At 50.0% G+C, this 15,264-nt stretch overlaps 1 protein-coding gene across 3 annotated transcripts in view; it reads right to left on the bottom strand.

Annotated features, from left to right (window-relative positions):
• The window catches only part of LOC144682266 (uncharacterized), a 115,559-nt gene extending 101,499 nt beyond the window's left edge, over positions 1-14,060 (bottom strand). The window contains exons 1-5 of one of the 3 annotated variants that reach the window (XM_078544727.1): positions 13,909-14,060; positions 10,965-11,173; positions 6,893-6,991; positions 6,194-6,295; positions 4,646-4,756 (exon numbers count right to left, since the gene is read on the bottom strand). In XM_078544727.1, coding sequence (XP_078400853.1) covers positions 4,646-4,756; positions 6,194-6,295; positions 6,893-6,991; positions 10,965-11,173; positions 13,909-14,041 — 654 coding nt within the window. In that variant the 5' untranslated portion in view covers positions 14,042-14,060. The remainder of the gene's footprint in view (positions 1-4,645; positions 4,757-6,193; positions 6,296-6,892; positions 6,992-10,964; positions 11,174-13,908) is intronic. The other 2 variants (XM_078544728.1, XM_078544729.1) reach the window with 2 other exon arrangements.
• Positions 14,061-15,264: the final 1,204 nt, after the last annotated feature.

The raw sequence follows: 15,264 nt of genomic DNA, 5'->3' as shown, positions 1-15,264 counted from the left end.
ACAGTGAAAGAACAGCGATATGTTTCCAAGTCAGGAAGGTGAGTGGCTTGGAGGGGTACTTCCAGGAGGTGATGTTCCCATTTATCTCTGCCCTTGTCCTTTTAGGGCGTAGAGATCTGAAGGGGTGATAATTGGCCAGATTGGAATTGCCCTACTTCTTATGGGCAAGACATACCTGGGCAATTATCCACATTGTCGAGTAGATGCCAGTGTTGTAGCAATACTGGAACAACCTGGTTAGTGAAATGGCTAGTTCTGCCGCAGAAGTCTTCAGTACAACAGCCAAGGTGTTGCTTCACTGTATCTAATGCCTTTGGCCATTTCTTGATGTCACATGGAGTGAATCAGAATCAAATTGGCTGAAGACTGGCGTTTATGATGCCGGGGGCCTCTGGAAGAGACAGAAATGGATCATCCACTCGGCACTTCTGACTGAAGATGGAGTGACCACCATAGTACCCTACCTAAGAATGGATATACTTGCCATAGAGGGAGTGCAGCAAAGGTTCACTAGGCTGATACTGGGGATGGCAGGACTGTTGTATGAGGAGGGATTGGTTCGACTGGGCCTGTATTCACTAGAGTTTAGAAGAGTGAGAGGGGATCTGATTGAAATGTATAAAATTCTAACAGGGCTGGACAGACTGGATGCAGGGAGGATGTTTCCCCTGGTTGGGGAGTCTAGAACCAGGAGCCACAGTCTCAGGATACGGGGCAGGCCATTTAGGACTGAGATGAGGAAACATTTCTTCACTCAGAGGGTGGTCAACCTGTGGAATTCTCTACCACAGAGGCTGTGGAGGCCGGGTCACTGAGTATATTCAAGAAGGAAATTAATAAATTTTTGGATATTAGGGGCATCAAGGGGTATGGAGAGAAAATGGGAATATGGCGTTGAAATAGAGGATCAGCCATGGTCATAGTGAATGGCAAAGCAGGCTTGAAGGGCCTACTTCTAGTTTCTATGTTACAAATGCTTCAGACTTGTTTTTTGCATTGATGTGTTGCCCCCATTAGGAGGAGGCTCCACAAATATCACCATCCTCAGTGAGCTGTTTAATTGTCCACCACCATTCATGACTGGATGTGGTAGAACTGCAGAGTTTTAATCTTATCTAGTTGGTTATGGGTTCACTTAGCTCTGACTATCACTTGCCACTTATGCTGTTTGACATGCAAGTAGTCCTGTTTCATAGCTTCACCAGGTTGATATGTCATTTTTAGGTATGCCTGGTTCTGCTCCTGGCATGCTCTCCTGCACTCTTCATTGAACCAGGGTTGATCCCAATGTTTGATGCTACTGGTAGAGTGGGAGATATGCCAGGCCATGAGATTACAGATTGTGGTTGTATACAATTCTGCTGCACAGCATCTCATGGATGCCCAATTTTGGGTTGCTAGATCTGTTCTGAATCTATCCCATTTAGCACAGTGTTAGTGCCACACAACACGATGGAGGGCATCCTCAATGTGAAGACGGGACTTCGTCTTCAGAAGGACTGTGCAGTGGTCACTCCTACCGATAATGTCATGGACAGATGTATCTGCGATAGGCAGGTTGGTGAGGATGAGGTCAAGTATGTTTTTCCCTCTTATTGGTTCCCTCACCACTTGCCACAGACCCAGCCAAGCAGCTATGTCCTTTAGGACTCGGCCAGCTCGGTCAGTAGTGGTGCTACTGAGCCACTCTTGGTGATGGGATTGAAGATGCACCCAGAGCACATTCTGTGCACTTGCCAACCTCAGTGCTTCCTCCAAGTGATATTCAACATGGAGGAGCACTGATCCAACAGCTGAGGGGGGAAAGCAGTGCGTGGTAATCAACAGGAGGTTTCCTTGCCCATATTTGACCTGATGCCATGAGACTTCATGGAGTCTGGAGTTGATGTTGAGAACTTGCAGGGCAACCCGCTCCCGACTGTATACCAGTGTGCCGCCACCTCTGCTGGGTCTATCCTGCCAGTGGGACAGGACATACCCAGGGATGGTGATGGTTGTGACAGGGGCATGATTTTTTTTTTTATTCATTCACTGGCTGTGCCAGTATTTATTGCCCATCCCTAGTTGCCCTTGAGAAGGTGGTAGTGAGCTGCCTTCTTGAACCGGTGCAGCCCATGTGGTGTAGATACACTCACAGTGCTGTTAGGGAGGGAGTTCTAGGATTTTGACCCAGCGACAGTGAAGGAACTGCAATATATTTCCAAGCCAGGATGGTGAGTGACTTGGAGGGGAACTTCTAGGTGGTGGTGTTCCCATCTATCTGCTGCCCTTGTCCTTCTAGATGGTAGTGGTCGTGGTTTGGAAGGTGCTGTCGAAGGAACCTTGGTAAATTCCTGTAGTGCATCTTGTAGATGGTACACACTGCTGCTACTGTGCGTCGGTAGCGGAGGGAGTGAATGTTTGTGGATGTGCCAATCGAGCGGGGCTGCTTTGTCCTGGATGGTGTCAAGCTTCTTGTGTTGTGGGAGCTGCACTCATCCAGGCAAGTGGAGAGTATTCCATCACACTCCTGACTTGTGCCTTGTAGATGGTGGACATGCTTTGGGGAGTCAAGAGTTGAGTTACTCGTCACATGATTCCTAGCCTCTGCCCTGCTCTTGTAGCCACAGTATTTATATGGCTAGTCCAGTTCAGTTTCTGGTCAATGGTAACTCCCAGGATGTTGATAGTGGGGATTCAGTGATGGTAATGCCATTGAACACCAAGGGGCAATGGTTGGATTTTCTTATGTTGGAGATGGTCATTGCCTGACACTTGTGTGGCGTGAATGTTACTTGCCACTTGTCAGCCCAAGCCTGGCCATTGTCCAAGTCTTGCTGCATTTGGACATGGACTGCTTCAGTATCTGAGGAGTTGCAAATGGTGCTGAACATTGTTCGCTAATGATTGCACATCCCCACTTCTGACCTTATGATGGAAGGAAGATCATTAACGAAGCAGCTGAAGATGGTTGCGCCAAGGACACTACCCTGAGGAACTCCTGCAGTGATGTCCTGGAGCTGAGATGACTGACCTCCAACAACCACAACCATCTTCCTTTGTGCTGGGTATGACTCCAACCAGCAGAGAGTTTTCCCCGATTCCCATTAACTCCAATTTTGCCAGGGCTCCTTGATGCCACACTCGGTCAAACGTTGCCTTGATGTCAAGTGCAATCAGTCTCACCTCGTGAGTTCAGCTCTTTTGTCCATGTTTGAACCAAGGCTGTAATGAGGTCAGGAGCTGAGTGGCCATGGCAGGACCCAAACTGGGTGTCAGTGAGCAGGTTATTGCTAAACAAGCTAAGCAGTGATAACACTGTTGATGTCCCCTTCCATTACTTTACTGCTGATCGAGAGTAGACTGATGGGGCAGTAATTGGCCGGGTTGGATTTGTCCTGTTTTTTATGTACAGGACGTACCTGGGCAATTTTCCACACAGCTGGGTAGATGCCAGTGTTGTAGCTGTACTGGAACAGCTTGGCTAGGGGCACGGCAAGTTCTGGAGCATAAATTTATTACTAAATATTGTCAGGGCCCATAGCCTTTGCAGTATCCAGTGCTTCCAGCCGTTTCTTGATATCATGTGGAGTGAATCAAATTGGCTGAAGACTGACATCTGTGATGCTGGGGACCTCTAGAGGAGGCCGAGATGGATCATCATGTTTCATTCCTTTTCAATGATTCATTACTTTTTGTGACGTTATAGCAGTTTTTGTTAAAACGGAGGTACAAGACATTAGTGAACGGGATTACTAGTCCAGCGACAATACCACTATGCCAACACCTCCCCTTGCTGCTTATGTTGTTTGGCACCCAAGTAATCCTGTGTTTATGGCTTCACCAGGTTGACACCTCATTTTTAGGTATGCCTGGTGCTGCTCCTGGCATGCCCTCCTGCACTCTTCATTAAACCAGTGTTGATTCCCCTGGCTTGATGGTAATGGTAGAGTGGGGGATATGCCAGGCCATGAGGTTGCAGATTGTGTTCGAGTACAATTCTGCTGCTGCTGATGGCCCACAGCGCCTCATGGATGCCCAGTCTTGAGTTGCTAGATCTGTTCAAAATCTATCCCATTTAGCACGGTGGTAATGCCACACAACACGATGGAGGGTATCCTCAATGTGAAGGCAGGACTTCGTCTCTAAAACGACGAGTCACATGTTGACCAGACCAGGTAAGGACGACAGATTTCCTTCCCTAAAGGACATTAGTGAACCAGATGGGTTTTTACAATAATCGATTATAGTTTCATGGTCACCATTACTGAGACTAGCTTTCAATACCAAATTTATTTACTTAATTGCGTTTCAATTCCCCAGTTGCTGTGGTGGGATTTGAGCTCACGTCTCTGAAGCATTAGATTGGGCCTCTGGGTTTTTAGTCCAGTCACATTGATTCCTGTGTTGGAAGGTAGTAATGAACTGAATCCTGGGTCAATGTGGGAAGGTGCTGAGAGAATGGGGATGTCTCCCAGTGAACATTTTATAACTAATTAACCTTCTGTCATTGTCTGATACAGCTTTGTACAACCATAAAAACTCAGAAAATTGTACCTGTATGTAACTCTCTGGAAGGTGAGTGCAGCTTCAGTTACACAGAACAACGGACGGAGGGTGGGGTGGGGGGAGGTTTCCCTGGGACGGGTGGCTTTCTGGTACTTACCTGATCAATCCTGGGTTGGGGTAGGATGCTCTCCAACCTCTCCAGGAACTCCCAGAACAATCTCTGAGTCGAAGCCATGAACAGGCTGCCATACTCCTCTTCCAGCTCATCCTTAATATAACAGACAACAGCAACACACTCGGTCATTTAAGCCACGTCTGTTCTGCGTTACTGAGCTGAGGCGAGACATCATCCAAACCCATCACAAACACATGGAGCAGGGCCTGAGCTGAGACCCGAGGGACAAGGCTTACAGCAAATTAACACAATGGAAAAGAGCTGCTTTGAATTCACAATCTCTGCCTGAAGGACATTGTGAAAGGAGTGCGAGGGCTGAACAGTATTCATGCTGTCAGAGGGGCAGTGCCAAGGGAGTGCCACACTGGAGGGGCAGTGCCAAGGGAGCGCCACACCGGAGGGGCAGTGCCAAGGGAGCGCCACACCATCAGAGGGGCAGTGCCAAGGGAGCGCCACACCATCAGAGGGGCAGTGCCAAGGGAGCGCCACACCATCAGAGGGGCAGTGCTAAGGGAGCGCCACACCATCAGAGGGGCAGTGCCAAGGGAGCACCACATCATCAGAGGGGCAGTGCCAAGGGAGCGCCACACCAGAGGGGCAGTGCCAAGGGAGCGCCACACCAGAGGGGCAGTGCCAAGGGAGCGCCACACCGGAGGGGCAGTGCTAAGGGAGCGCCACACCATCAGAGGGGCAGTGCCAAGGGAGCGCCACACCATCAGAGGGGCAGTGCCAAGGGAGTGTCAGAGGTCTTGCCTTTAGGGTAAGACATTAAGACGGGTCTCAGTTTGCATTCACCCGAGGGGGATCGATAACACTTTAGTGAGACGGGTGGGGGTTGAGGGGTTACATTGTCTGAGCCCCTGGAATAGAGAGAGAGGAGATGAGCTGCAGTGTTTCATGCTCCTGATTGCCACCCAAACAGCCTCACTGCAAGGTGTGTTCAGATAATGAGGGGGGCTGGCAATTGAGCGAGTACATTAAACGTCTCCCCCCAACCCAGTTGAATAAGCTGCCACCAGTCACTAACAGGAGGAGCGGCCGTTCGGTAGAGGCGGCAGGATCGGATCCTAGGAAAGGATCAGATCCTAGGAAAGGATCAGGATCGGAGAGAGAGGTCACACCACACACAAAAAAAAAGGAACAAAACAAATTGTGTACAGAAACCAGCTCAGCAAATCCATTACTGTTCACTCTCATTCTTCAGACTGGAGGCTGCAGTACAGCCAGGCCAGGAAATGGAGGGAGGGGAGGGAGGGAGGGACAGGGGGAGGGAGGGAGGGAGGGAGGGACAGGGGGAGGGAGGGAGGGAGGGAGGGACAGGGGGAGGGAGGGAGGGAGGGAGGGAGGGACAGGGGGAGGGAGGGACAGGGGGAGGGAGGGAGGGAGAGGGGGAGGGAGGGAGGGAGGGACAGGGGGAGGGAGGGACAGGGGGAGGGAGGGACAGGGGGAGGGAGGGACAGGGGGAGGGAGGGACAGGGGGAGGGAGGGACAGGAATCGGATCAGAGTTCAGGCTAGCTTCCTGCCCTTACCTGCAGGTACTGTTCCCGGTAATCCTCATCCCGGATCAGCAACACAACCAGTTTGCGGAACTGCAGCCGGCACTGTCGCTCTTTGTGAGCATCTCTCCTGGACTTTGGGAGGGGGAAAATACAACAGGAAAGATTTAACATCACAAATTGTCTCCCCCCTCCCACATGGCACCCCCCACTCCACCCTGCCCCCCTCCCCCCGCCCACTCCGCCCCCACCCCCTCTCCGCCCCCACCCCAACTCCGCCCACTCTGCCCCCCCTACTCCGCCCCCCCCACCCACCCAGCCTGCCCACCTCTACCTCCAACCCACTCCCCCCTACTCATCCTGCCCACTCCGCACCCCCCACTCCGCCCCGCCCTGCCCACCCTCCCCTCTACCTGCTCCCCCCACTTTACCCCCTGGCTCGCCGTGCCCCTGGCCCTGCCCACTCTACCACCCTCGCTTTTCTCCCCCTGTACTTTCCTCCCCTTTCTGGTCTAACAACAATCCGCATGTTCTAGGCCGGAGGAGGAGAAATGGTCAATAGTAAATGGCTGGAAAATTTGATCCTGACTAGCACATCCTTACGGGGAAAATGTACAAGCACAGAGCTGCTGATAAGTTGCATTAGATTTATGGCCTTTTGCATTTTTTCCACTATATCGGGAATGGGGAGAGATGGGTCAGTCAGTAGAACAATCACTTGCCACAACTTACCGCCTTGGGGTCATCTACAACTACTCTGGGGAAATATTGCTCAAGAGTCTGAAGAATTTCCAACAAACTCCGTCGCTTCACAAACATCTCCATCAGCAGCTGGATAGGAAGGAATTCAGAGACAAAACCTGTTGGAATTGCACTTGACCAGACAGAAAAATGGACAATCACACAGCCTCACCTGCTTTCCCAGTGAACTTCACAACAATTCAATCATTTCCAAGTGTGTCTAATCTTGCAGAACAATAGAAACATGGAAAGTAGGAGCAGGAGTAGGCCATTCGGCCCTTCGAGCCTGCTCCGCCATTGAATATGATTATGGCTGAACCGCTATCTCAACGCCATATTCCCGCTCTCGCCCCATATCCCTTGACAGTCCAGAAATCTATCTATCTATTTCCTTCTTAAATATATTCAGTGAATTGGTCTCCACTGCCTTCTGTGGTAAAGAATTCCACAAATTCACCACCCTCGGAGTGAAGTTTCTCCCCATCTCAGTCCTAAATGGCCTACCCATATATTACAACAATTTACAAGGTCAAGGGTAGAGAATGAAACTGACAGGCAATGAAACTCAACACAGGTTCAAGGAACAACAGCTCATTTTCATTCAATTAGGGACATTACAGCCATCCAAACTCACAGTTCAACAATTTCAGACCTTAAACTCTGGCCCCATTTTTTCAGATAGCAGATGCTGTTATTCCCTCTTAAACCTTTTCTAGTTTCTTTACTTGTCCCATTATCATTTTCTTTTGGCTTGTCATTGAATCGCTGCCACCTTTGCCCCTATCACAGACCCTCCCTGCCACCTTTGACCCTATCACAGACAAGGTTGGATGGTATTTATTTTAATGTAAGGAGTCTGACGAATAAAGCAGATGAGTTGAGGGCACAGATTAACACATGGAAGTATGATGTCATTGCTGTCACAGAGACATGGTTGAGAGAGGCAGGATTGGCAGCTCAATATTCCAGGATATAGGGTCTTCAGGCGAGACAGGGAAGGAGGTAAAAGAGGAAGGGGTATCGTAATATTGATCAAGGAATCAATTACAGCAGTAAGGAGGGATGACATCTTAGAAGGCTCCTCAAGTGAAGCCATATGGATAGAACTGAAAAACAAAAAAGGAGCAATCACATTGCTGGGAATGTACTATAGGCCCCTAAACAGTCAGAGCGAAATAGAAGAGCAGATATGTAGGCAAATTTCAGAGAACTGTAAAAATCATAGGGTCATAATAGTGGGGGATTTCAATTTCCCCAACATTAACTGGGTTAGTCATAGTGTGATAGGTTTAGAGGGAGCGGCATTCTTAAAATGCACCCAGGAGAGCTTTTTAAGTCAGTACGTAGAAGGTCCTACAAGACAGGGGGCGGTCCTGGTCTTAATTTTAGGGAATGAAGCCGGACAAGTCTTAGAGGTATCAGTGGGGGAGCATTTTGCAGATAGTGATCATAACTTCGTTAGATTCAAGGTTGTTATGGAAAAGGACAAGAATGGGCCAGAAATCAGAGTTCTAAATTGGGGGAAGGCCAATTTTAATAAGATCAGATTTGACCAGAGTGAACTGGGAACAGCTACTTTTAGGTAAATCTGCATCAGAGCAGTGGGACTCATTCAAGAAGGAAACAGGGAGAGTACAGGGCCAACATATTCCAGTAAAGACAAAGGGCGGAACCAACAAATGGATGTCGAGGAATATACAGGATTGGATAAAGAGAAAAAAGGAGGATTATGGCAGATACTGAGGGTTCAAAACAGCAGAAGCCCTAGAGGAGTATAGAATGTGTAGGGGGGATCTTAAAAAAGAAATTAGGAGAGTAAAAAGTGGGCATGAAAAAACATTGGCAGCTAAAATAAAGGAAAATCCAAAGTTATTTTACAAGTACATTAAGAGTAAGAGGATAACTAGGGAAAGAGTAGGGCCCATTAAGGACCATAGTGGTAATTTGTGTGTGGAGCTGGAAGATGTAGGTAGGGTTCTAAATGAATACTTTGTGTCGGTGTTCACAAGTGAAACTCTTTCAAGTTATCAACAGTCACAGATTGCAACTCTTTTAAGTACAATCACAGTTCTTGGTTTCCGGGAGTGGGACATGAACCCACAACCCTCTGATTCAAAGGCGAGGGTGCTTTGAACTGAGCCACAGCTGACACCGAGAGGGATGACGAAATCAGGCAGAAGTACTGTGATATAATTAAAGAAATTAGCATAGAAAGGGAGGAGGTTCTAAGTGGTCTGGCAGGCTTAAAAGTAGATAAATCTCCAGGCCCGGATGAAATGTATCCCAGGCTGTTGGGTGAGACAAGGGAGGAGATAGCAGGGGCGCTGGCAACAATTTTCAATACCTCTCTGGCCACAGGAGAGGTGCCAGAGGACTGGAGGACAGCTAATGTGGTGCCATTATTCAAGAAGGGAGGAAGGGATAAACCAGGGAACTACAGGCCAGTCAGTCTAACCTCAGTGGTGGGTAACTATTAGAAGTAATTCTGAGGGACAGAATTAATCTACACTTGGAGAGGCAGGGATTAATCAAGGACAGTCAGCATGGTTTTGTTAAGGGGAGGTCATGTCTGAGCAATTTGATTGAATTTTTCGAAGAGGTGACCAGGTGTGTAGATGAGGGCAATGCATTTGACGTAGTCTACTTGGACTTCAGCAAGGCTTTTGATAAGGTTCCGCATGGGAGACTGATAACGAAGGTAAAAGCCCATGGGATCCAAGGCAATTTGGTAAATTGGATCCAGAATTGGCTGAGTGGCTGGAAGCAGAGGGTGATGGTCGAGGGGTGTTTTTCTGACTGGATGCCTGTGTCCAGTGGGGTTCCATAGGGATCGGTGTTGGGTCCCTTGCTGTTTGTGGTATATATAAACGATTTAGACTTGAATGTTGGCGGGTTGATCAGTAAGTTCACAGATGACACGAAAATTGGTGGGGTGGTAAATAGTGAGGAGGATAGCCTTAGATTACAGGAGGTTATAGACGGGCTGGTTAGATGGGCTGATCAGTGGCAAATGGAATTTAATCCAGATAAGTGTGAGGTGATGCACTGGGGCAGGACAAACAAGGCACGGGAATACACGATGAATGGTAGGACCCTGGGAAGTACCGAGAATCAGACAGACCTTGGTGTGAATGTCCATTGGTCCCTTAAGGTAGCGGGACAGATAGATAAGATGGTTAAGAAGGCAAATGGGATACTTGCCTTTATTAGCCGGTGCATAGAATATAAGAGCAGGGAGGTTATGCTGGAACTGTATAAAACGCTGGTTAGGCCACAGCTAGAGTATTGCGTGCAGTTCTGGAATCCGCATTATAGGGAGGATGTGATTGCACTAGAGAGAGTGCAGAGGAGATTTACCAGGATGTTGCCTGGGCTGGAGTGTTTTAGTTATGAGGAGAGATTGGATAGACTGGGGTTATTTTCCCTGGAGCAGAGGAGGTTGAGGGGGGGACATGATTGAGGTGTATAAAATTATCAGGGGCATAGATAGGGTAGACAGGAAGGAACTTTTCCCCTTGGTGGAGGGATCAATAACCAGGGGGCATAGATTTGAGGTAAGGGGCAGGAGGTTTAGAGGGGATGTGAGGAAGAACTTTTTCATCCAGAAGGTGGTGGGAATCTGGGACTCACTGCCTGAAAGGGTGGTAGAGGCAGAAACTCTCATAACATTTAAGCATTTGGATGTGCACTTGCGATGCCATGGCATACAAGGCTATGGGCCTAGTGCTGGAAAATGGGATATGAATAGTTAGGTACTGGTTTGACCGGCGCAGACTCGATTGGCCGAAGGGCATTTTTCTGTGCTGTAGACCTATATGACACAGACCCTCCCTCCCGCCTTTCACCCTATCACAGACTCTCCCTTTTCCCTCCCCAACTTTGGTACTTGCTTAAAACCTGTTACATCTTTGACTTTTCCCATTCCGGTTGAAAGGTTATAACCTGAAACGTTAAGTTTGTTTTGCTCTCTGTCAGATCTGCTGATTGTTTCTAACAGTTTTAAATTCTCCTTCAATTGTTTTAAGGAAACAGCAGCAAAAACTGGGCAGTGCCCAGTTTGTACCTTGGCTTTGAAAGCAATGCAGAGTTTGAGGTAATGTCGGTAAGTAACCAGGCCTGCAGCCTGTTGCCAGATGATATTCACAAATTCCAGGATTCTCTCGTAATTCTCTGTCTGCTGTCGTTTCACACTGTTCCATAACGCGGCAGAGGTTATACGAAGGGGCAAAGCTCCATGATCGGGGATGTCAAAATCCTGTCCCTCCAGGCAAACTGCAAGAGAAATTAAACAGGGAATAGCAGCTCTTCCTGACTGGGAAATAGATACAGGGATGGACCAGGCAGCTATGTGTGTGCTGTATCCATCAATCTCAGCCAGTCATGGCTATGATGCACTGACAGTCAAAAGGTTTGCTAACGCTCACTGCCTGCGAAGAATGGTTACTTGAACAAGGTAGTGGAAACTGTCAGCGTCTGTGGAACTGCTTCCCAGCTAGAAGCAGCTGCTTTAGGACAGGAGGTAATTACTGAGAGGTGGCTGTGGTCAGGTGCAGAAAAGAGGCCAGCTATTGGGAAGGGATAATGGGAGGTGGGTAAGGGAAGAGGGGGAAAAAGGAAGGCAGAGCACAGCCTGATCAGAGGATGGAAAGTAATTTGCTCCATTTTTCTGGAATTGACTCTTTCAATACGATTGGCTGTAAGCACCTGGTGAGGGCAGCAGGAACCAGTTATGTTGTAACCACCCACCAATCAGAGCATTATTGAACAATAAATTAGCGAGATCCAGGATTCAGGGGCAAACTCCTGTGTCTGAACACGGAATCTGGGAATTAAAATGAGAAACAAGTTTCTTCTGTACAGAGAGAGAATTAGCTGGCTGACCTTTCATCAGAACTGGGAAAGGTTTGAGACGTAACCGGTTTAAACAAGTACAAAGACAGGAAAGGAAAGGAAAGGGAGGGTAGGCAAGTAAAATGGAAAGGTCTTTGATAGGGTGGAGAGCAGGAGAGAGTAAATGACACAAGGGATGATGGTGCAAGACCAAAGGAGATGTTAATGGAACAGGTAAAGAAACAAAACGATGGGCCCGGAGAAGGTGTGAATGAGAAATGCAGGAATTACCACCAGATAGTGTGTGAATACACGGGGATAGGGGTTCCAATATGAAATTGTTGGACTCAGTATTCTAAGTCTAGAGGGCTGTAAAGAGCTGAGTTGAAAGATGAGTTGTTCCACGAGCTACAGTGAGCTTCATTAGAACAGTCAGTTAGACACTTCACAGCTTTCCAGACCCAACAATTTTACATCATTAACGTTGAGTCCATATGACTCTTCTTCAGCCACATGGACCCGAAACGTTAACTCTGTCTCTCTCTCTCTCCACAGATGCTGCCTGACCTGCTGAGTGTTTCCAGCATTTTCTGTTTTTATTTCAGATTTCCAGCGTCCGCAGTATTTTATGTTTGTGAAATGATTTTTAAAACAAAAAATATTCTAATAGATCTGATAAAAACAGGGTTAACCCAGGGACTCTGTAACAAAGGCCATTTCCTAGGGTAGTTGCTGAGGGCAGGTAGAGACTGGAAGAGAATTTCCTGGGAGATTTCACAGTCTCCTGAATCCACCAGCAAACTCGGAATGAACTCCTTCTCTCACAGTAACCTGGCTGAGCTGAGATTGCTCCCAGTTAAAACCCAGTAGGTGCCAGGTGTATAATTTTGTTATATACCTGCTGAGTTTTCCCAGGTATTTTTGTTTTTGTTGTGTATAGTTTTGTGGATTCTCTCACTGATAGACCTGTTGCCCAGGGTTACAAACAAAAAAACTACTGCGGATGCTGGAAATCCAAAACAAAAACAGAATTACCTGGAAAAACTCAGCAGGTCTGGCAGCATCGGCGGAGAAGAAAAGAGTTGACGTTTCGAGTCCTCATGACCCTTCAACAGAACTGAGTGAAGTTAGGAGAGGGGTGAAATATAAGCTGGTTTAAGGCGGGGGGGAGAGAAGTTGTGGGGGGTGGGGGGGGGGGGGTTGTAGGGACAAGCAAGCATTGGAAGGAACAGATAATCAAAAGATGTCACAGACAAAAGGACAAAGAGGTGTTGAAGGTGGTGATATTATCTAAGAGAATGTGCTAATTTGGAATGGATGGCAGGACACTCAAGGACCTTGTTCCAGGTAATTCTGTTGTTGCCCAGGGTTACAGTCCATGTTGTGACAGCGGGTGCTCACTGTTGAAGCAGAGGTGGAGAGATCAGTGAGCTGTTCCTGCTCAATCTAAGGGCTCGGTTAATGCTTCAATGCCCAGGATTGTGTCAGTGACAGTGAGCTATTCGGCCATGTGAACTGTCACAGCTGTTTTTGTTCCAGGCCCACAGCCTCCCCCTGTGAGCCTCTGTGTAATGTGACTGCAGCAATTCCACTCAGTCTCTCTCTCTCTCCGCAAACCCAGTGTCAGGGAAATGGGTTGAGGATCGATGTTGCTGCCCCAACCAAGTGGAAACTGGGAGGGAAGCAGCTATCTTCCTGATCCCTGACTGGGCTGGGCCCGGGGCCGGGGCGGAGTCTGGGGCCTGGGCCCGGCTCGGGGGCGGGGCCCGGCTCGGGGGCGGGGCCCGGCTCGGGGGCGGGGCCCGGCTCGGGGGCGGGGCCCGGCTCGGGGGCGGGGCGGAGTCTGGGGCCTGGGCCCGGCTCGGGGCCTGGGCCCGGCTCGGGGGCGGGGCCCGGCTCGGGGGCGGGGCGGAGTCTGAGGCCGGGGGGCGGGGTCTGGGGCGGGGCCGGGTCTTTAACTGAAAGCCCTTCACCCTCTTGTCTGTTTCAATGAGATGCCGCTCATTCCTCACAACATAAACCCCATTTCCTCAGCCTCTCCCCACAGAGCGACCCGGACCCCGGACCCCTGACCCCCGACCCCCGACCCCCAGCCCCCAGTCCCAGTCCCAGGGAGCAGCCACCGGAGATCTGGATCCGGGAGCCGGGTGACAGACGGAGTTTATGTTCAGACTCACATTGTGTCAGGTGCTCCAGCCGGTGTCTGCAGCTATAATCCAGCACCCAGCGCTCTAACTGCGGGATAAGCAGGCACTTTCGGAGTGAAGCCTCTCGCAGTTGCATTTCCCTCAGTAACGCCGTCTCCAACATGTCCCAACAAGCCTCCCCTACTCACAGCACGTGATTGCAGACAACCAATCAGCACCGGCTCAAGACATCAGCCAATCCGAACCCTTTCTAGCCTGGCCAATCACATGACAGGTTTGAATAGAATCGGAAAGGAACCGACTGCTGATTGGTGAAGAACGGCCACTCCGACTAAAGCCGGTTCTCATTGGCTGAATGCACTGTCAATCTGCATATCAAAAGCGGTAAAGACCGCGACTGATGGTGAGTGTGTTAGTGAGTATCAGTGGAGAGTGAGGGGAGGGTGAGTGGAGGAGGGAGGTAGTGTGGGTCAGTGAGTGGAGGGAGGTAGTGTGGGTCAGTGAGTGGAGGGAGGTAGTGTGGGTCAGTGAGTGGAGGGAGGTAGGGTGGGTCAGTGAGTGGAGGGAGGTAGGGTGGGTCAGTGAGTGGAGGGAGGTAGGGTGGGTCAGTGAGTGGAGGGAGGTAGGGTGGGTCAGTGAGTGGAGGGAGGTAGTGTGGGTCAGTGAGTGGAGGGAGGTAGTGTGGGTCAGTGAGTGGAGGGAGGTAGTGTGGGTCAGTGAGTGGAGGGAGGTAGTGTGGGTCAGTGAGTGGAGGGAGGTAGGGTGGGTCAGTGAGTGGAGGGAGGTAGGGTGGGTCAGTGAGTGGAGGGAGGTAGTGTGGGTCAGTGAGTGGAGGGAGGTAGTGTGGGTCAGTGAGTGGAGGGAGGTAGTGTGGGTCAGTGAGTGGAGGGAGGTAGTGTGGGTCAGTGAGTGGAGGGAGGTAGTGTGGGTCAGTGAGTGGAGGGAGGTAGGGTGGGTCAGTGAGTGGAGGGAGGTAGGGTGGGTCAGTGAGTGGAGGGAGGTAGGGTGGGTCAGTGAGTGGAGGGAGGTAGGGTGGGTCAGTGAGTGGAGGGAGGTAGGGTGGGTGGGTGAGGGAGGTTGGGTGGGTGGGTGAGGGAGGTTGGGTGGGTGGGTGAGGGAGGTTGGGTGGGTGGGTGAGGGAGGTTGGGTGGGTGGGTGAGGGAGGTTGGGTGGGTGGGTGAGGGAGGTTGGGTGGGTGGGTGAGGGAGGTAGGGTGAGGGAGGTAGGGTGAGGGAGGTAGGGTGAGGGTGGGTGGGTGAGGGAGGGAGGTAGGGTGAGGGAGGGTGGGTGAGGGAGGGTGGGTGGGTGAGGGAGGGAGGTAGGGTGAGGGAGGGTGGGTGGGTGGGTGAGGGAGGGAGGGTGGGTCACTGTGGGTGAGGGAGGTAG

This window comes from Cetorhinus maximus, chromosome 6 (assembly GCF_964194155.1).
Source record: "Cetorhinus maximus chromosome 6, sCetMax3.hap1.1, whole genome shotgun sequence".
Classification (NCBI taxonomy): domain Eukaryota; kingdom Metazoa; phylum Chordata; class Chondrichthyes; order Lamniformes; family Cetorhinidae; genus Cetorhinus; species Cetorhinus maximus.
Note: the sequence above shows the minus strand (reverse complement) of the source record. Positions and strands in the feature narration are given on the sequence as shown.